The following is a 23,237-nucleotide window of genomic DNA, read 5'->3' as shown; positions in this document are numbered from 1 at the left end:
TTTAAAGGACATTTGTCAGGATGGCATTCAAACCACACGCACCAGACGAACAGACGAACAAACGAACAAAATACTTCCGACACCAAATATAAAGCCGACAAGGGTGCGATAGGGTTCCAAATTGTATTCAAACCAAAACAACAATCATAAAACATACATGGGCTACGTGAGTTCTTCCATAGAAAATATATCTATACAAAATCTAGGTTGGCTTTAATACAGTCTAAACACTACACTAACAAATAAAATCTGAGTCTTTAAAATGCTGGAAAATCGGGCATGACCCGTAGGTACCCTAGCGATCTAACTTACTCTTTGAAAACAAAACCTAAGTCCTAATCTAGATGAAAAATCGGGCAGGGGTTCGGGGCCTGGACAAAATCGAGTAACGCCACTCGATCACTGCTTGTGGGTAACCCTTAGAGTAGCGCGCACTACTCTAATAAGCCTCGTGGTAACCAAGTGAACAGCGCGCACTGCTCACTATTGCTAGTGGGACAAGAGTTGCGTATCGAGGACGTGGTCTGTCAGGTCAGGCACTAAGGCACACATACCATCCAAACCACACGCAAATCTGAGGAGAAACACCAAGCATAAGGAAAGGTTCCCACACCTTTAACCCGACTCAATGCAACTCCTCCGTGGTAGTTTTGATGACCCTGACTCTAAAACAGGGGAGACGCATGTTTCAGGCACTTATTAGGCACCCTACTCTCTCACACGTCTCTCGACCTCACGGGGACAGGGGTCTTTTATAGCTAACGGGGTTTCCTCCTACGTCACCCTAGCAGGACCAATGAGAATCCCGCTCTGGCAGCGCGGGAGCAAAAAGGGAGGGGAGGTGGAGGGCTCCGAGCCTGCTGCCAGCCTCCTTACAAACTGAAGTTAAACTCCTCAAACATACACCAAAGTTCTTCTACTAAGAAAACCCACATAAAAATGATGTACACACATATGTCATTAAACAACAAACCTTACAACGTATCTGTAGATACCAAACACTTGTAGGTAGACAAAAACGCAGACGAACTGCAAAACTTCCAGTTACACTCTGTCTCTCAAAGACTGAGCAATTATGTTCACGCAAAAATGCTTCCTCTCTAACATACAAAACGTCTGCTAGACGTTCATATCAAACGGCAAATCCATGCCCATAAAAACCCCACAAAACGCTGCGTGCTCAAAACAATAATGGCCATTGCCGTAACAAAACATCGGCATACCCCGGTTTCATCCGTCTTTATACATTTGCATCAGCCACATATATGATTAACATAGCGCCTACATTCTACTGAATAAAAGAATACATGTAGTGAATATACGAATAAAAGGAATGCCGAGAAAAAGAACGGCCAAATAACATAGGGAGAGAGAGTGTACGTGTTTAGGAGTGTAACAGCAGAACACGTCAAGCATAATAATCAACAAACGAAAGAGAGGGTAAAAAGAACATGCCTCTCTTCATAAAAACCTTCCTAAAAACTGATCGTCAAACTTAACAAAGATGGTCCTAAAACAAAAAGGGACTTTATGTGTTATGTTCAAAAACGGCCCTGTAATCAAAACATTGCAAGAAAGGCGGGGCAAAGAAGACTCTAAAATCTCCAAGTCGAATCATTTCCTACGGCTATAGGGAAAAGGGGGGGGGGGGGGGGGGTGTAAAGTCCAGTTGCGGGAGGGGGATGGGGGGACTAGAGCGACAGCTCGGTTTCCCAGGGCCAGACCCGCTCGCCTTACCAACACATGTGAAAGCAATTAAATCGCTCGGTACCGGAGTTTTGCTAAGGAATAGAGCAAAACTCAGATCTGGCAGCATAAAAGTGGTCAGCTTAAAATGACCTACTTTCTCTGCTCAAGACACGGGCTATCCGTACTGTATCCCCTCTTGTACACACTTGGTTTACTCTCTTTGTACATCATCAATATTATATGATTAACGTAAAAATACATGTATCTTACATGTATCGAATATATGAATATCAAGGAAAAGGGTGCAGAATAAAAGAAAGGAGCAAGAGAGAGAGAGAGAGTGTGCGTGCATGCGCACGTATGTGTGCAGAGGCAAAAAGAACACTAACTCCATTCTTAGCAACCTAAAGGAAGGGGAGAAAGAATGTGTTGCATCCGAAAGCGAGATGATTAAAACGTCATTAGAATATTCCAAAACTCAAATGTTTGTCACTCTGTACCGTACAACTAGGAGAGTTGCCAGCTCAGCCATTTCGGTCCTTTATCTTGGGGAGGGGCGGAAAGAGGGGGGGGGGGGGGGGAAGGCTGGAACAAAGACCATGCCGTGGTCAGTCCGCTATCTGCCGACCCCGCTGTGCACCGACAGAGAGTCTAAGAGCAAAAGAAAAGGGGGGAGGGGGGGTGTGCTTGGGGCCCAGAGCAACTGCCTCTCGGGGTCAGCTTGCCCTGTTCAAGTCCGGTCAGGTCGGGGCCAGTGCTACAGATGCAAGCGATTAACCGCTTGGCACCAAAGTCTTGCTAAGAGAAAGAGGAAAAACCCAATTCTGGTGCACACAAGTTGTCGGGTTAAAGTGACCTATTTATGCACTGGCGATTTGTACTGGATGCCCTTTTGTACTATTACGCTTTACAGGACTTTCATTTGGGGAAATAAGAAATACGGAAAAAAGAACCATAGGTGTACTGCACTTTTCTCCACATTAGTTCTATAGATTCATCGAGGGTAATTAGCGAGCGCAATTTTTGTTTAAATATAATGACGTTTGTCTCGGTGACTTTGGCATCATAAGCAGTGAAAAAAACAGGTCCCTGCCAGACTTGCTCGACATGACCTCATTTACATGATATACACACGTGTGATTTGAATGATTATTATCTCACGGGTGTTTCTCTCACGTATAAATATACCCACTACTTACGCAGGCACAAACACATACACACAACTATGCACGCCGGGCTCGCACGCACGTACGCAGTGACGCACGCAGTGGTCGTTGTGGACAGGTTCGATTGTACCACTATGACGTTCTGCAAAGCGTTTCCAACCCAGTATGGTTGTGTTTCCACATTGGGTTCTGCAAAGCGTATACCCATTTCGGGATTCTGTTTTAACCAAGACTAGTTTAGTTGAATTTCCAAACCAGGATGGGAAGAGACAGTCCAAATGTTAAAAGAGACTTTGATGCGTTTGCTTTACTTTCTGATATTTTGTTATGCCTACTAGATTATTTTTAAGAATTCGAAAGAAAAGGAGCCAGAAAAGAAAGCCAAGTAACATTATTATATGTACCTTTATAAAACTCCTACTTACATATTCTAATTAATCGTAAAAAGTGGCCTTTGGGTGTGGTCGTCTGCTTTGCCAAGATTTAATTAGAGTACGCTCCCTTCCTCCTGTGGAAGAAGCGGACTATGTGACACCTGTTTGTTTTTATGATTTCTCCTAAAATACGACTGCATAACCATTCTCATCTTGTCAAAAGTTTATAGTTAATATGGATTTTATAGTTAATATACACTTTTAAACATTCATAAATTTGGCGTGTTTTGATGTTGATATTGATAGAGAACTACATTTCCTTTCCAGGTGGGCGCGGATTAATCCATCACCACCCTCAGCCGGACGTTCCACCGGCTCTCATACACAGGTGTGAATCACTGCTTCTCTGGAACGACAAGGAAATTACCTCGTCATCGTGAAGTTGAAAGACTGAGGGTATGGTATTTTCGTTGTTTAAATGTTTGGTCAACTCTTCCACACCATTTCTATGCTTTCTGGTCGTGATTAACAGACGATTAGTGTTTTTTTGCACCCACCCTTCGCTTTGATGATGGTCGTCTGATTCGTGCAGACGATCTAAGAGTAAGAAAACACCCTTGACGGCGACTGTATGCTAACTGTTACAGAAGTCTAACGAGACGATAAATGCATCGTCTTGACCACGTTTTTAAAAGATCCGCTTTTCCACTGATCTTTTGTTGTAGCCTAATCGAATGACTTTCTCGACCTCTTCCAGTTTGTGTGGTCTTGCAATATCGTCGGGAGTTAGTAACTTAGTAGTACTAGAAATATTAGATTTTGGATTGGCGTTATCGCCTAGGCCTCCCGGTGTTCATGAACATGTCCTCCCCAGTCTCAGTGTCTTTTCTCACTCAGGATCTACTAGCTGTCAAACTTAATTAGAGACAAGTTATTTGTAAGTTCTGTAAATCGTTCAAACTCAAAGGGGGGTGCAGCCCCCCCCCCCCCCCCCCCCTATACATCTGTACATGCACATGGGCTGTCAGAAACGCTTCAGGCATAGATATACATTTATCCATTTAGAAATTTCAATCACTTTCTTGCTTGGAGTCGAACACAGGTATTTTGTGACAGAAACATATCATTGTCCTTGCAACTATGCAAGTCAGTGCAAGATTGAAAAGACCAAAGGAAGCAAGGCAAAAGTCCCCGATCAGGTCCCGCACATGAACTGTATTAAAATGTAATTATAATTACATGTACGTCAAAACTTTTAAAAAAAAAGTACAGTCTTGGCAAGAGTTCTTTCTGTCTTGGGTATTTTACATAATAATAATAATACGAGAATTTATAACGCGCGCATATGTCACCACAAGGCGACTCAAGGCACACTCATACACATTCGCATTAACAACTCATGCACACTCATATATATATATATATATATCACTTACGCATAAATTACATGAAGATGACAAAGCAACAACACAGAGACACGGCACTCAAAAGTAAGCATGACAAATAAAATAAAATTCCAAATAATAATTATGTACATGGCTACATCAAGACACCGTGCTTGGTTTCATTAGAACATTGTAAAGCATAGTCTTGGTTCCATTTTGGCATGTCACAGAAAGTATTTAGTCCCACAGATAGGGCGGGGATGTAGCTCAGTCGGTAGCGCGCTGGATTTGTATCCAGTTGGCCGCTGTCAGCGTGAGTTCGTCCCCACGTTCGACGAGAGATTTATTTCTCAGAGTCAACTTTGTGTGCAGACTCTCCTCGGTGTCCGAACACCCCCGTGTGTACACGCAAGCACAAGACCAAGTGCGCACGAAAAAGATCCTGTAATCCATGTCAGAGTTCGGTGGGTTATAGAAACACGAAAATACCCAGCATGCTTCCTCCGAAAGCGGCGTATGGCTGCCTAAATGGCGGGGTAAAAACGGTCATACACGTAAAGTTCCACTCGTGCAAAAAACACGAGTGTAGGTGGGAGTTTCAGCCCCCGAACACAGAAGAAGAAGAAGAATAGTGATTGCGGGAAATGTCGATCACCTATTCAGTATTGTGTGGGGGATGCAAACTAACATTAGTAACAAAACACAATTAGTTTTGTTTAGCTGGCAATTAATACTAAAGGTATGTGTTGTCACCGATGGGATGGTTGCGCCAATGTGTGAATTTGTTTACTGTTTTATTCTTATCTGCGACAAAAAGACAAATCGTTGCTTCAATGGCGCTCTAAGGGGCACGCCATCGTTGAGTCGGCACTTGCCCCGGTCACAAAAGAAAAGAAATAAAATATCCCAGTTATTTTTGATGATTTCTTGCTCAGTTAGTTTTGTTTAACTGTTGTACTATAGGAGCTAGATGGTTGTATTGTAATTGTATGATAACTTTAAGTCACATGCGCATTTTAAACAAATAAGGAAAAAATATCCAAAACATGCCTTCACGTTTTCACCAATATTTCGGCCTCGTGGCCTTCGTCAGGGTGTATATGTACTGTTTATCTTATTAGACCTCTGTTAACAACCACCTGCCCATAATGACAATCCGAAAAGATCCCTGGAAACAAGCGTTTTTTTCTTCTTTATTTTATTTTAGATAACTCACCTATTCGGTAGTACTACAAGTACAACCACTATTAATCGGCCCCTTGGGTGGTGGTTATTAACAAATTCTACTGTATTAACACAGAAGGGGTCTAAGTCATATTTAAATAGTAAACCAAAGCAGCTGGTGCTTTTCCTGTAGGTAATTTTCCTGCATACAGGTATTGCTCCAGGGTGCAGTTCCTGTAGGAAAACATTTCACACTCAATTCCGTGTCCTACACAGAACTGCTGTAAAGTGCCGAGTACAGTTTTACTTTGATAAGACTGAAGTACTGATACACGACTTTGAGAAAATGTACTCTTTACTTAACATAACATGTGTTAAACAGCTGAGAGCACAGGGATACCGCGGAGTGCTGAATGGTCATATCATCGTGGCGTAGCACGTTGCGCTACGCTGATATATAATGTAAATATAACTAAATATCAACAAACTTTGGGTAAAACATCATTTGTGAGAGTTCAGTATATCATTATCAAGTTGTCACATGACCTCCAACAAGACTCAAGAAAACCTACAGGTAATACAGCCAGGTGCTTTGTCTGTATACAGGAAAAACACAGGTCTACACAAATTTATCCTACAGGGAATGCACCCGCTTTTGAGATTGAGGGCTTAAAATTAAATATAAATCTAGTCTGCAACTACAAGAGTTTGCCTGCATTGATTATTGATCCTAAAACTTTCAGCATTTTTGGTGTTTGAACAGCCAGATGAATTGCTACCTGATCTCCATACTGGGACAGTTAAGGAGTAACTGAAGTAACATTAACAATTCAGTTTTGTCCAACAAATAAAAGAAAGATGGGACTGTTGCTGATGTCGAAGTCATAATTGAATTCCATTGACTTTCAGAGGCAGAAGAAAAGTGCGTGGCGATGCGTGTGTGGAAATGTGTCAGTGTTAAAATGAATTATAATCAACGGACTCCGTGCTACTATTGCTAGTTTAGAGAATGTGTGTGTGTGTACAGTCACTGCATGTGTGTGCATGTGCAAGAGTGTGTGTGTGATTGAAGTCAGAATCAAGTATATGTATGAATTATACATGTATCATTTCCAACAAAGAAAGGGCAGTTTTTGGAGTGACATGAAATTGAAAGTGAAGTAAAGGTGTGAAGGATGAGACGTTATACCTGTGGCAGGTTAAGCTCCATGTCAGAAGGTCTGTGTGCAACAGGTGTTTGCCGAGGTCTCCTCAAGTTTGTCAAGGTGGCACCCTTCGGATGAACTGTGAGCTTTAAACATGCAGTGTGTTTTGGCTGGGCTCCTTCCGTAAAACTCACTGTTTTCTGCTGCCCGGGCATTCCTGCTTTCTTTGCTTTTCTTTCGTCCTTTTTCAATTTCATCCCTTGTTTTTGAAATTTTCCAGACCCAGTTTCTCAGTGCTGCCTGTTTTATGTTCATGTCTGCACATGTAACGTAAATAAGACTCTTCTGACACTAGTCTAACACATGTCTTTAGATGTAGTGCATGCAGCATTTAGTTTCCACATTTAGTCAGATATAATGCAAATTTTCATTAAAATAAATATGAAGAATACTCTCACCCCATCAACACTTTTTTTGTTGCGTTATTAACTTAGATTCTCCCTCTTAGGTTGTTTGTTTTCTCGTGCAGTATATAAACAAAATTATATAGATCTTTATCTGCCCACATGATAAATAAGTTGCTTACTTTAATTTTAATTTGTGTGATACTGATACACTGTAGTTTCACAATAACTTAAAACTAACTATGTCAGGGTCAGTTGACTGGGTTTATTGTTGAAGTTGAAAAGATCGTTTTCCCCATAGTCCAGTTTTATTGTTGAAGTTGTAAGGATCGTTTTCCCAATAGTCCAGTTTTATTGTTGAAGTTGTATTAGGATTGTTTTCCCCATAGTCCAGTTTTATTGTTGAAGTTTGTTAGGATCGTTTTCCCAATAGTGACTTTAGTCCAAAAAATAAGGAAGCGGTGTTTCGATCACTACACATCTAATACTCTAGCTTAAAAAATCAAAGAGAAGGGTATGTGCTGACTACTGCTGACTGAACAGAACACTAAACATTTCATTATGGCTGAATCAGTGAATGGGTCGAACTCCTACTCTTTGTTTGCACAAGTTTACAGACCTGTATGGAGTTGGAGGCTGTGCCAAAACAGGTTTCACCAGACACCAGGGTTAAAAATAAATGCCTCTGTTCAACGATTTTTAATGTCCATTTTCTTGTGCCAGTGATACGCCAGAAGTTTCTAAACTTGTATTCAATCACTTTTTGATTGTTCAGTGAGCAAGGCATAGCAAAGGCTCTGGATCACTGGATAATACTCTGCAATAATTGATTGTAGAGGTACTAAGAAATGATATATTTTCCTTTTTGTGGTATTGGTAATATAATTGCATAATTTTATTGTGCCTTCCACTCTGTATGTAATAGTATGTGTCATGTTACTTTGTTAGTGTTGCTGTCTTTGTAATGGAAGTTGCTCTGTTTTCAATGACACGCAATTATTGAATTAGCAAAGACACATGAAAATGTAGTCTTTCCATACATGTATGAAATGTTTAATATAAGCCTCATGGCCTGGGAGCTTGAAATCTATCATTAGATTTTGGGTCTGTCACTTATCTGATGTAAAATGATAGGAAGAGGCCAAAAAAGTTATCATGCACGTAATTCTTAGAAAAAGCTGTGGCTCATGGGTGCAGCTATTTGGATACTCTATTTTTAGTCCTTAACTTTTTGCATCAGTACCCCTGAATGCGAGTTCAGGGGAGACTCTGTCGCTCCTTTGCTCAGTTTATCCCATTTGTTACTGTGATCCTTTTTGGGGTACGCTAATGCTCCTTTCAATGTGTATCTATTTGAGGCGGATGCTTGCTTGCCTAAATGCTTCATTGTGTTGCTCAGTTTCATCTCATTTAACCCGTGATCTTGTCAAACCACCCTTTAGAAAAAGTTCAGTCGCGCGTCTGAGTAAACAAAGTCAAACTCAAAGACGGTTGCATCGAAATGTCTTTAATATTTTAACTCCATTTCAGTATCTATAGCTGTTACAAAAATAAGGCACTGAAAATAAGTTTGAATTACAGATAGTACAAGAAACTACCTCTTGAAATACAATATTACAATTTACACATAGTAGTAACCTGAGTTAAGCGTTGTTTCCTAGAGATTTTGAATGGAGAGATAGAGGTCTCAGGCTCCTGAAAGTGACAGTACCACAACATTGATTGTGTGAAGATTGAAACAAAGTTGGGACACATTATTCAGATACTCAAATGGGTCTCTGATTTTGTGTGTGTGTGTGCATGTGTGTGTCTCTGAACTTCTCTCCCCCTCTCTATTTCCCTCTCTCTTCTGTCTCTGGGTGCAAAGTGAATTGAAATTAAAATAGACCAGATTTGAGGCAGAATTATGTGTATGCATGCTTTAACAACACAACTTGAATGTAACCCTAACTCCTCCTCAAGTTTATCATGACACTAGCCATTATCAGCATCCAAAGGGGGCGGGGATTATTAGCTCAGTCGGTAGCGCACTGGATTTGTATCCAGTTGGCCGCTGTCAGCGTGAGTTCGTGAGTTCGTCCCCACGTTCGGCGAGAGATTTATTTCTCAGAGTCAACTTTGTGTGCAGACTCTCCTCGGTGTCCGAACACCCCTGTGTGTACACGCAAGCACAAGACCAAGTGCGCACGAAAAAGATCCTGTTATCCATGTCAGAGTTCGGTGGGTTATAGAAACACGAAAATACCCAGCATGCTTCCTCCGAAAACGGCGTATGGCTGCCTAAATGGCGGGGTAAAAAACGGTCATACACGTAAAATTCCACTCGTGCAAAAAACACGAGTGTACGTGGGAGTTTCAGCCCACGAACGCAGAAGAAGAAGAAGCATCAAAAGGTGTGTCATTCAGCAGGGTCAGAAAGGGGGAGGGGTGGGGAGATAGTGTATTGGAGGTGGTGGTCAGCCTTGGCTGTTGCAATTGCCCAAGGAAGGAACAGGTGGTTCTCAGCAAATATGGCGATCGTGGAATGCAACAATTGCTGACTGTGTGAACATGAAACCAAGGTGTGTGGGATGCTTGCTGTACATGCATGTTTCCAGCTTTGTCAACATTTTCTGCTTGTATTTTTTCATGTTTCGTTTTTGTACAGGTTCCACTTGTTTTGCCCCTCTCATTAAAGCTCTTTTATTTATTTCATTTTTGGGGGGGGGGGGGGGGGGGGGGAATTCCTCTTGCTTGGTCTTGTTGAAGAAACACTTCAGTAGGTGTCACCCCCCTCTCCCCCCCCCCCCTGTTTTTGTTCAATCACAAGGCAGGGCAGGTGTGTTAAAATGTTTTGGGGTGGGGGGGGGGGGGGGGGGTGGGGGGCAATTCCTCTTGCTTGGTCTTGTTGAAGAAACACTTCAGTAGGTGTCACCCCCCTCCCCCCCCCTGTTTTTGTTCAATCACAAGGCAGAGCAGGTGTGTTAAAATGTTTTGTGTAGGTGTAGTACTTGCACTGTATCATTCTGCTGAGAAAATTGTATTCACTGTTTAAATAATGACTCACTGAAAGATGCTTCAGGTCCCCTGACAGATTTATCATTGAAGGACAGCAAACACACATTTTTGATATTTTGTGAGTGTGTGTTTGTTTTTTGTTTTTGTCAAACGTTGTTAAAGTTCTTGCAAACCGCTGTCTTTATGAAGATCAACTGCCGCACCTGCTAGAATCAATTAACCTCATATCTGTTCCCAGGCACTTCACACAAGTTAACACCACAACCTAATACATTATGTACGACAGGCAGTGAAATTCAACATGCTGATATGTTCATGTGTTGCTGGATGAGAATGGTTGCATTATCCTTTATCGTCTGACTTTTTGTATTAATTATGTTCCCCCTTTTCTCTCTCCTTTTTGGTGTGTTTTCCTTTCTTTCTTTTAATTTTTTTTACATTTTTTTTTATCTCTCTAAATCTAATAACTAATAAGACAAATTGAGAAAAATTATTTTTTTCCTATGAAAAACTGTGGGTGTGTTCAGAATTCCAATACCGCAGTGAGTATCATTACTATCCTGCGACAGTTAGCACATGCAGTTTATTTTGCTAAATCTCTTCTTTGTACTTCACTTATTTAAGTTATTGTGAAGCACTAATCTATAACCTTGAAAGTTGTCGTCCACTCTGGAGAGAGTAGAATGGAGAACAATCTTTTTTAATTATTTAAGATGCACATTGATCAATTGAAACCAGTAATAAGTCTACATCGTTTGAGTCCTATTCTCACAGACTTGCGTTCATGGTTACAAAGTTAAACTATTAGTATTACATGTTGCTAAACCTCTTGTGATGTGAACATAAAAATGCATACATGCATGAATTTTTAATGGCTGATAAATTGTCCTCTATTGATCACAGCTTGAAAAGCAAATTGAATCCCCACAGGGCTGTCATAAATCACCATACCTTTTTTTAAATTTTTTTAAATTTTTATACATGTCCGGAAAGGGATTCAGAATTGATAAATATGTTTGCAGCTCAGAAACCACCTACACTTAGAAAGCAGTATAAGAACAGAGGGAGAGTGTGTGTCAGTGTTGATGTAAGGTGTGTGCAACCATTGTACAGTGGAACCCCCATTTTAAGACCTCCAATAATCCTAGAAAAAATCAGACCTGTCTTATAAGGGAGGTTCCCCTGTATTAAAAGCAGCATGAGAACAGAGAGAGGGAGACAGTGTTGATGCAAGGTCACATACAGTACAATCATTGTACATGTATTAAAAGCAGAGAGAGAGTGTGGGGAGACAGTGTGTCAGTGTTGATGCAAGGTGTGTACAATCTTTGTACAGGGCTTTCGTAAATCACGGTATATAAAAAAATAAAAAAATGTATATCCGGAAAGGGATTCAGAATTGATAATTTATGTTTGCAGCTCAGAAACCACCTACACTAGTCTATAAAAAGCAGTATTAGAAGTAGAACAGCGAGGGGGGGGGGGGGGGGGGGGACTCAGTGTGTCAGTGTTGATGCAAGGTGTGTACAATCATTGTACATGTATGTATTATATGCAGTGGGAGAACAATGAGAGAGAGAAAGTCGGAGACTGTGTGTCAATGTTGATGCAAGGCGTGTACAATCATTGTACATGTATTAAAATCAGTATGAGAACAGAGTGAGAGTGTAGGGAGACAGTGTGTCAGTGTTGATGCAAGGTGGGTACAATCATTGTACAGTCAGCGTCTACAGCCCCTTCCTGATGTGGAGTGTTCCTGTCTGAATCCTTGAGGCAGGGTTTGATTACAGTGAAGGGCTGGTTATCATCGGGCAGTTATCTCTGTTTCCTGATCCCAGTGCAGGTTGTGTTGACAGTCCGCGTGGTTTGGATGGAGGGCTGTTTGCCTGGGCGTGTTGATGTCCCAGTGTCTGTCCCTCTTTCTCTCTCTCTAGATAAGTTTGCCTCCATTCAGACAGGTGACAGTGTATCACTTGTGTCTTTTCTCAATTTCTGTCACTGTTGCGAATGAACTTAAGTGGGTCTTGTTATGTGACTTGGGTGATTTTAGACCTTAAAAAAAGCCAGTCTGCAGAAGTTGTCTTTTTTTGGACTTTTGTAGGTTACAGTATTAACTTCAAGGTTCTTGTTTTAGACTGCTGATGTTGGACTAAGAATAGGCCTACTCTAGCACTGGCTGCAGGTCTATTGTGTATTGGATAATTGTGGCTTTTCTGACCATTGGCTGAGTGGTGTGAAGAAAATGTAGGGTCGTTTGCCTGTGTGACAACAGTACAGGCATTACTGACCGAACTGATAAAACATTGGACTAACACTGCTGTGTTAATGGAGTGTTTGTGTGATTTGCATTCAGTTTATGAATCGGCGGATTACTCTGAAGTGCAGGTGCTGTTGAAATAAGGTAAATTATATTACTCTAAAAACAGTTGTGATTTTGTTGTATTCTAGCACTAAAACTCAGTAAAGGGTGCAGGGGTGGGATTTGTTTGCATAAATAAGCTTTTTCTGTCAATAGATAAAAGTTGAGTGAGCTGGTGTTTAAAACACACAAAACAGCCCAACTTTTTAATACAAATTATAGACATATTTCTGCTACAGTGGACCTAGTCTGACCCCCATTCTTAGGGGCACACCAACTTCTTGCACCAGTCGACCATGTACACTGATTAGCTCTTTTCGTTGTACATCTGTTGGCAATTAATGGCCATGCAGTAGGCCTACTCCTTATAATCCCTGGAGGTATAACCAATGGGTCTGTCTCACTGGAGACTGCTCACTTAATTGTGGGTTGCTTTATGTCGTGTTATATAAATATGGTATTTATATAATTATATAAGTCACATTTGGAAACGTTTTGTTTGACTGAGTGAGACAATTAGGGACTTGGTCCTTTAGAGTTTAAAGTTCGATGTTAATGACAACATGAAATGCTGGCTAATGAATTCATGCTGATGGAATCTTGTGCCTATCAAATACTTGTATGGATACATGTATGCTATGTAGATAGGTGTATTTATATAATGTTGTGCTTCGCTCATCATATGTATTCTATGTGCATTTAGCTGCCAGGTTTGTGGTCTAAATTCAGGTTAGTTGGGTTGATTATTGGGTACAATAACCAGCCACTGAGTCAGCATGGGCAGAACTCTGTCACAGCAAATCTCACTTGACTGTTAGTGCTGTGTCAACTGCCCTGACTGAAGGCTAAGTCACTATGCATACACTTCTGAAGGATTTAGACCTTTGGCATTTTTGCTGTGGTTGTAAGTTTATAGAAACAGTCCCTGCCTTTTTTGAGTTTCGTTCAGGACAGAACTCGGTGGAAGAAAACCAGCTCTAAACAGTCACAACAGCTTTTAAGTTAACTGAATAGAATAAAAATTAGTGGGGGAGACAAATTTCCATTCATGAATTTACCGTAATGATCAAACAATATAATTACTGTTTTACTTTTTGAAAAAAACCTGTAGGTACTGATCTGCACTGCAGAGAAATTAAATGAGAACATTATTTAGGTAAAGATTACTGGGGTGAATAATAATTAAGTAACACATGTTAGAACTTTGACCTAGAATCCCGACATTTGACTGAGTTGTTGAGCCACGTTTTTATGTTCTTTGGCTGCATTTGGAATTTACATACAATGATATTGATAAGGTGACTTTTTTTTCTCCCTTTTTATATTTAGTCAAGTTTTGACTAAATATTTTAACATCGAGGGGGAATCGAAACGAGGGTCGTGGTGTATGTGCGTATGTGTGTGCGTGCGTGTGTGTGTGTGTGTGTGTGTGTGTAGAGCGATTCAGACTAAACTACTGGACCGATCTTCATGAAATTTGACATGAGAGTTCCTGGGTATGAAATCCCCGAACGTTTTTTTCATTTTTTTGATAAATGTCTTTGATGACGTCATATCCGGCTTTTCGTGAAAGTTGAGGCGGCACTGTCACGCCCTCATTTTTCAACCAAATTGGTTCAAATTTTGGTCAAGTAATCTTCGACGAAGCCCGGGGTTCGGTATTGCATTTCAGCTTGGTGGCTTAAAAATTAATTAATGACTTTGGTCATTAAAAATCGGAAAATTGTAAAAAAAAATAAAAATTTATAAAACGATCCAAATTTACGTTTATCTTATTCTCCATCATTTGCTGATTCCAAAAACATATAAATATGTTATATTCGGATTAAAAACAAGCTCTGAAAATTAAATATATAAAAATTATTATCAAAATTAAATTGTCCAAATCAATTTAAAAACACTTTCATCTTATTCCTTGTCGGTTCCTGATTCCAAAAACATATAGATATGATATGTTTGGATTAAAAACACGCTCAGAAAGTTAAAACAAAGAGAGGTACAGAAAAGCGTGCTATCCTTCTTAGCGCAACTACTACCCCGCTCTTCTTGTCAATTTCACTGCCTTTGCCATGAGCGGTGGACTGACGATGCTACGAGTATACGGTCTTGCTGAAAAATGGCAGCTACTTGACTAAATATTGTATTTTCGCCTTACGCGACTTGTTTGCTTTGTTTTCAACCGAAATAGTCATACTCATAGCCGTTTTATGTACATGTATGTATGTGTTTAACTTAAAGTTCAACTGCTATTGGGGCTATCAGTGTATAAGTGCTCGAATGCTTTGTTTTACATATTTTTTTTCCTGGTTAAAAAACGTTTCCCTGATTAAAGTCTCGGCTTGTTTGAACTCGAATGTCTGGTTTCCTTGAATTGATCAACTCAAATGAAACTTAACATAGATCTATAGTAACTGTTAACAGTTGTAATGTACATTGTGCAGTTTTGTAGAGCTTGCAGTTTTCCAGAAAACTTATCTGATGACCTGGATTTGGATTAGATTCTTGCAAACTTGCTTGTCTGAACTCAGGGATGTTGTGAGGACTTAATAATTCTTTGGCAAATTTGCCAAAATATTTATGGCTTATGAACATTTTGATGGCAAAGTTTTCCGCAACTTGAAAGAAGTTTTGATGTTTGACTGAAAGTGAGACACCTTATTAAGCCAAACAAGTTTAGTTCACCCTTGGAACTGCATGCCATATAATCCTTTATCTTATCTGAAAGCTCACAGAAAGAATAAAACAATTACATCTAAGCATAGGAATGCGTCATTACAAATACTTGTAACTTTGGGTACAGAGGAATATGTTCTGAATGTTGTAGTTTGAAGAATCAATTCACATTGATGCAAAATTATGTACAGTATGCATGGTAATTCTATTCTCCATTAATGGGTCAAAAACATGACGATTCTTCTTTCCTCTGTCCTTGTAAAATAAAGTTCCATCATCATCATCATCTTTCATGAAACATTGGCCATTATCTTTTTGATTTAATCACCAATCTTGTACTAATCTTGTTCTGAATACTTCAATGTGTTAATTTAAATTTCATTGTCGACTGTTTCAGGGGTCTTACTCCTAGCGTGCCGCAATCAATGTTTCAGTGGTTTAATTTGAATGTCATTGTCCCGGCTGTGTCACTGTCAGGGGTCCTAGCGTGTGGTCATGGATGTTTGAGTGTGTCATATTTTGAAGTTCATTGAGGGCTGTGTCAGCTGGTCCTTATGCCACCGTGGATGTTTCATTTTCAGTGTGTCATAATATGATTGTCATTGTGGGCAGTTTCACTTTCAGGGGTGGTAGTTTTTGAGATGTTTCAATACATGTGTAACAATGTGAATGTCATTGTGGGCTGTTGCATTGGTCCTAGCTTGTTGCCATAGATGTGCCAGTGGCAGTGTGTTACTTTTACTTTCACTGTGGGCTGTTTCAGGGGTGGTAGCGGGCGGCCAATGAGATCAAATAGATGTTTCAGTGTATTAATGTGAATGTCATTGTTGGGTGTTTCAGGGGTGGTGTAACAGGTAGCATGGTGCCATGAAGGTGTGGGTGCCCCACCCCACTGAAGGCTTCAAGCTGTGGCCATGAGATGTTTCAATGTGTAATAATGTGAATGTCACTGTGGGCTGTTTCAGGAGTGGTACTGGTAGCGTGTGGTTATGGACGGGGGTAAGAAGGTGTGGGTGCCCCACCCCACTGATGGCTTCAAGCTGGGGCGCATCGTTGACATTGGTGCCGACAGCATCAGTGTCGAGCCCTTTGATGCTCCTGGAACAGTAAGTCAAGAGTGTGTGTGTGTGTGTGTGTGTCACAGCGTATTGTCTTTTTCTGTAAAACTATAATCAGGGATCGCGCTAGCTTTTTAAAAAAACGCGTAAGTCATACGCAACGAAACGAAAAAAACGCGTCACGGACCAATATTTTTGCGTACTACGAAAACACGTACAGACACAAACAAAACACGCACGAAAGACTTAAAGACACTCCTTACCTAAATACGGCGAGTTTTCCTGTCGAAATCCGCGCACGCCTGTCGAATAACACCCCTGCTGTCTCCAACCTTCGGGCCTTGCATGCTGAGTTTGTTTCCCGCTCTAATACGACTAGACACACTTTCCGCCTTTTGGAAGCGCGAGATGGGAGAGCAGCTAATGTCTGTTTCATTATCCGACAAGACATTATCTGGTAATACCCTCGTTACGTTCGTTTGCGATACTTCCATGCAAAAAGAAACGGACTTTAGTTTTGACGCGCAGATTTCATGTGTGCATATGTCGTCACTTCTCGAGCCCTATAGTCAGTTTCAGGATCGGGTGATTATTAAGTCAGAGCAAAAGCGCTGCGTGAAGACAAGAAAAAGTTACAATATTTTTGCGTATGGCTTACGCGGCGCGGCAAAAAAAACGCGTCAGCGACTTTTAAAATGCGTCAAATACGCAAAATTCGTGCGTAAACACGATCCCTGTATAATGTCTGTGCGTGACATGTTTTTGTGTGTCTGTGGGTGCATGAAAGAGAGTAGAGAGAGAGCTGAGGAAGCTATGATCGTAAGAACAAATAAACTTGTGGAGGAAATGTTTCTATCTCATCTACTTTTTCTTTTGATTGTTGTGCTTGCACAATGCAATTGTCATAGTCGTGATAGCTGCAACAGCACATTAAAGCAAATTATTTGAATTGCAAAATACACCCTAAGATCATGATTTGCATGTGGGTTAAGCATCATATTTCTATTAAGAAAACTGATACAGTGTCAGAAACTGATATAGTTTTAACAATTGCACCAATACACATAACATGCATGCATGCATACACATGCACACACACGCACAAACAAACACACACACACACACACACACACACACACACACACACACACACACACACACACACACACACACACACACGCACGCATGCATGCATGTGATGCACATACACACACACGCGCGTTCTGCCTTAACTGCAAAACACCAGATGTACACATAGAATTATAATTCTGATTACAATGAATATATTAATCTATGATACATAAAACCTGTCGCGATATAACCTTCGTGGTTGAAAACGACGTTAAACACCAAATAAATAAAGAAAGAAAGAAAAATATACATAAAACAATTAATTCATCCTTGAAGGGTTGGGACTGCTTATTATAATACTGTATGAGGAATGCAGTCAAGGGCTTCCATTCAGATCCCTTGAGATCTTAAATTGTTTCTAATGGGTTGTTTAGGGATTACATAAACCAGACATTACTGGTCTTTTGCCGATAGAAAAAAAATTCCCAAAACAAATTGACTGCTAACGTTCCAAGTTTCAAAATAAAAAAAAGTAAGTTTGAGCGTTTCATTTGACAAAACAAAACAAAACGTTCACAAATATATCGACCCAACGGTCTTTTAAATGCACAGACACACAATAAGCAGACAAAACTTAGCTTGACGGAATGTGCGGCCCCTTGCTTAGGAAGTCGCAAGCAAATGAATCCCTTGAAAACAAGATTCATTCGCTTGAAGTACAGATGATATTGGTTAAAACCTAAACCCCAATAGTTCTGTAACAATTTACAAATTTACAATCTAAACTGCTTTGACTATATTTTAGTCACCCCATTATGATTGTGATTCTGTGTGGTGTAACGTGTGTACAGTGGAAACCCCCTTTTAAGACCTCCAAAAATCTGAGAAAATCTGGTCTTAAACAGGAGGGAGTCTTAAATTGGGGGTAAATTTACAGAGGTTATGAAAAGAAAGTCTAAGAAAACAGGGTCTTAAAAAGGGGGAAGTCTTAAATTGGGGGGTCTTAAAAGGGGGGTTCCACTGTGTAACTAATAGTTTTGAATTGCATGTAACTGCATGTGGTCTACCTGTTGCAGACAATCAACTCCCTGTATGACAGAACGTTTCCAGCGGAGGAGTATGACAACAAGGATGTAGAGGACAACTGTAAGCGTTAGGTCTTAATTAGTCACACACACACACACACAGACAGACAGACAGATGTAGGATGTAGAGGACAACTGTAAGCGTTAGGTCTTAATTAGTCACACACAGGGACAGGCAGACAGACAGACAGACAGATGTAGGATGTAGAGGACAACTGTAAGCGTTAGGTCTTAATTAGTCACACACACACACACACACACAGACAGACAGACAGATGTAGGATGTAGAGGACAACTGTATGCGTTAGGTCTTAATTAGTCATAGGTCTTAATTAGTCACACAGAGACAGACAGATGTAGGATGTAGAGGACAACTGTATGCGTTAGGTCTTAATTAGTCACACTCACACACAGAGACAGACAGACAGACAGATGTAGGATGTAGAGGACAACTGTAAGCGTTAGGTCTTAATTAGTCGCACACAGAGACAGACAGACAGATGGACATCTGTAGGATGTAGGGGACAACTGTAAGCGTTAGGTCTTAATTAGTCACACACAGAGACAGACAGACAGATGGACATCTGTAGGATGTAGGGGACAACTGTAAGCATTAGGTCTTAATTAGTCACACACAGAGACAGACAATTAATTAGAAAAAAACACAGTAAACACCAAGTTCCAAAGACTTTCGGGCCACGCCCTTCTTCAGTGAAATGAATGAGAATGTAAGTAAACAATGACCAATGACGTAAAATTCTTGATTTACACAGAGACAGACAGACAGATGTAGGATGTAGGGGACAACTGTAAGCATTAGGTCTTAATTAGTCACACACAGAGACAGACAGACAGATGTAGGATGTAGGGGACAACTGTAAGCATTAGGTCTTAATTAGTCACACACAGAGACAGACAGACAGATGTAGGATGTAGGGGACAACTGTAAGCATTAGGTCTTAATTAGTCACACACAGAGACAGACAGACAGATGTAGGATGTAGAGGACAACTGTAAGCATTAGGTCTTAATTAGTCACACACAGAGACAGACAGATAGAGTAGTAGAGAGAAAAAGGGAGAGAGAGAGAGAGACACACACACACAGATAGAGAAATTGATGGAGGGAGAGACAGAAAGAGAGAGCAGGTGAGAGAGGGAGAGAGAAAGAAAGTGTGTGAGTGTGTGCGCATGTGTGAGTGTACATGTGTGTGTGTGTGTGTGCATGTGTGTGTTTCACCTGAGAGAGAGAATGAAAGTGTCAGTGTGTGTGTGTGTGTGCGCATGCATACATGTGCCTGTGCGCACGCATACATGTGTGTGTTTCATTAGAGAGAAAGATTTAGAAGGGGTAATCAAGCTGTGCGCACCAATCCATTCAGATTCTTAATTTCCAGACTGTGACTGTTTTATAATTGCATGTGTACAGGTGCGCTGATGTATCTGAATGAAGCGACACTGTTGAACAATATCCGCATCCGCTACATGAAGAATCAGATCTATGTAAGTATATATATATAAATAGAGAATACTACATGGTTTGCTGTGTCGTACCAGATTTACACCAGTTGTTTTTTTTAAATATTGAACTGCGAGTGAAAGCAAGCTATTCACTATTTGAAAAAGCAACGAGTGTAAATCTGGTACGACACAGCAAGCCATGTAGTATTCTGTTTATCCTACATACTGTACTAACGTGTATTTTACTGAAAATGTCTTGCAGACGAGGCAGCTAAATTGAAGACGCTTGTTTTAGAACCTCGATCTCTTCTAAAGTCTCCTGCAATCTATTACGTCAAAGCAAAGAAACGTCACTCTGAAAGTGTGGCGTGACGTGTTAGTTCTAAAGATTCATGGAGGGTTATTAGCGAGCGCAATTTTTGTTTCTATAATGACGTTAGTTTCGGTGACTTTGGCATCATAAGCAGTGGAAAAACAGGTCCCTGCCAGACTTGCTTGACATGACCTCATTTACATGATACACACACGTGTGATTTGAACGATTATTATCTCACGGGTGTCTCTCTCACGTATGTAGGATAAACACCAGTCAATCTTACTTTCAGACACTGAGTAAAACCATAAACATGTTGATAATCCCATGGGTGTGTCTCCATCCTCTTTTCTTGCATGCAGATGATACCTGCCTGCGTTTTGCTGTGCATGGTTTTGATTCATGCCCCTGCCACCGCTGTGCTTGTTTCTGTTTTATTGATTTTTCGGGGAAAGCGAAACCTGGTTGAGCAGCAGTTATGCTAGCATAGGGGGCTGAAGGAGGCCGGTATGCATTATGCAGTAAATATGTTCATACCTTGGGAATCAATACACAATCTTGTCGCTGCAATATTTGGGGGGATAATGTGGTGAGGTGACACACAGCCCTTTGAAAAAAACCGTCATGGATTATTGAGTCCTAAAAAGCATGTTGTAGACACCAACTGAATAGAACTTAGAAGACTTATGAAGTCTATGTATGCCTACTAGAGATGGATATCATGTTTACTGCATTAAAAAAAAGAGAGAGAAAAAAGTCGAAGAAAAAGTCTGCTGATAAAACAGAATTGGGAAGGGAGCGCACTGGGCAGATGGGGGGGGGGGGGGGGTTGTTCTTTCTTCTAGATAAGTTTGCGCTTGTGTAACTGTCTGATATGTATATGAAAACCTTTTCCTGTGTACTTGTAACTTTTGAATTTACATGTAGTAAACACAGCAGCAAAATGATGGCATTTTGATTCAGATCCAATGTATCTCATAAGCTTCAAGTTTAATCCATTTCAGCTGCTGTTTTATACTTTTACTTATATTTTTGGTTTGTTTGTTTCAGTTCACTAATTCACTCCTTTGCTTATTTAATGTGTCTTTTATTATCAGTTGCATACAAGATTACAAGATGTGTATGAGGAATGCGTGGCATGGAGCTGAAACAGGCAAAACCTTTGACTTTGTGTGGGCTGTAATTAGCAAACGTGTGACACTCGGTTGAATGCAAAGTTGCAAGCAGAACTAACTTGAAGTGAGCCTATGTGTGTCAAAACAAAAAGAAAACAGAAAGGGGTAGTTTGGGTAAATTCTTCATCAAATTTCCGTCAGCCTGTCGCTGATTTCTTCAGGATCGTAATAAACAAGGGAACCTATGTGGAATAATTTATGTTCAAAGTTCCGAATTTAAAGTTAACATAAGTGACGTGTATACCTGCCATGCAAATATGAGCCTAATTTTTTCTCCTTCATTTTCTGAACTAACAGTGATTTTGCTATTGTGCATGATCAGTGACAGTTTGTATACCTGCCATGCAAATGTAAGCCTGGTTTTTTTTTTTAACTAACACTGTTTTTGCTATGGTGCATGATCAGAGCTTAACGGCCAACATTCTGATTGCCATCAACCCCTACTTTGAGATCCCTGACCTGTACACCTCGGCCACCATCAAAAAGTACCGGGGGAAGTCACTCGGCACTCTCCCTCCGCATGTCTATGCCATTGGTAAGTTGCCCTGCGGTTGAGGTGTGTGATACGTTGTGTGGTGCATTGGGCATTTAACACTTTCTACCCCACCTATGTTGACCACGTTTTTTTTTAGCCGAGACCAGCTGTGCTGCAGCAGGTCACTCAGAATTGTAGTAACTGTGTAGTAACTGTATCAACACGCTGGAATGCAGGCGTTAGATCGACGTTACAGGAAGCCACTGAAGCTAACAGTCTGAGCAGATATATCCGTACTGGTAAGATAGAGCCATATGAGTGGTTACGGATATGTCCGTACCTGGGAGACAATGAGTTAACTGGTGTCATTTTGGTGAGCTGCCTGTAACTGATGTACAGTGGAACCCCCCTTTTAAGACCTCCAAAAATCTGAGAAAATCAGGGTAAATTTACAGAGGTTATGAACAGAAAATGTGAAAAAGCAAGGTTTTCAAAAGGAGGAATTCTTAAATTGGGGGTCTTACTCTTAAAAGGGGGGGGGGAGAGGGGGGAGGGGGTTTCCACAGTACAGGAGTACCTACGATGTCAGGCAGGCCCCTCTCATAAGAGGACACCTCCCAATTATACAGATACCTATCTAGACAAAAAAGATACATGTCGTGAGAGACAACCTGCAGTGGTCCCAAGGTTGTTCTATTTTGCCGCAGGTATTGCTGTATTTGTGTATATATACATATATATTTTAACAAATCTTGGAAGAAAGTCTCTGCTGACTTTCAATTGTTTCTTTCACAATTTCTGATGTTGTATATATATCAACCCATGGTATCCAACTAAGAAGCAAACCACTCTCTGAATGGTAGCTTCTGTTGGCATGGGAAACTACCCTCATCTGACAACCCCAAGGGGATATCTGTGAAGGGAAACACTTTGATTATATATTATATATTGGCTGTTACATGTAGTAGGTTTTGCAAGACCAGCTTCTGCTGCATGATACCTTCTTACGATGATTGACATTGGAGTTTTTGTTGGTTCAATGGTCTTTTCTGAAATTGTTAACTACTATGAACCCTTGCATGACGAGAAAACTAATTTTATTTCACCTTGTGTTATTCCGCTTGGGGAAACCTTGGATTTTAATACCCCTTTCATATCTCTCTCAATTGTCTTCTTTTGTTCTTTCTTCCTTTGTTTTCCATCGTTTGTTCACACAAGCATCACAGGATATTAAAACAAGTATT

General features: G+C 40.5%; 1 protein-coding gene across 5 annotated transcripts in view; it reads left to right on the top strand.

The window, feature by feature from the left end:
* Positions 1-3,562: 3,562 nt before the first annotated feature.
* LOC138962969 (unconventional myosin-VI-like) overlaps positions 3,563-23,237 on the top strand; it is a 69,729-nt gene continuing 50,054 nt past the window's right edge. For 3 of the 5 annotated variants that reach the window (XM_070334937.1, XM_070334938.1, XM_070334935.1), the window contains exons 1-5: positions 3,563-3,685; positions 16,322-16,462; positions 18,562-18,631; positions 19,999-20,072; positions 21,924-22,053. In XM_070334937.1, coding sequence (XP_070191038.1) covers positions 16,346-16,462; positions 18,562-18,631; positions 19,999-20,072; positions 21,924-22,053 — 391 coding nt within the window. In that variant the 5' untranslated portion in view covers positions 3,563-3,685; positions 16,322-16,345. Of the gene's footprint in view, positions 3,686-12,625; positions 12,726-16,321; positions 16,463-18,561; positions 18,632-19,564; positions 19,584-19,998; positions 20,073-21,923; positions 22,054-23,237 lie in introns of those variants that run through there. The other 2 variants (XM_070334936.1, XM_070334939.1) reach the window with 2 other exon arrangements.

The sequence above is a fragment of the Littorina saxatilis genome, linkage group LG3, assembly GCF_037325665.1.
Source record: "Littorina saxatilis isolate snail1 linkage group LG3, US_GU_Lsax_2.0, whole genome shotgun sequence".
In the NCBI taxonomy this organism is placed as follows: domain Eukaryota; kingdom Metazoa; phylum Mollusca; class Gastropoda; order Littorinimorpha; family Littorinidae; genus Littorina; species Littorina saxatilis.
The sequence above is the reverse complement of the archived record's forward strand: the minus strand, read 5'-3'. Positions and strand labels throughout refer to the sequence as shown.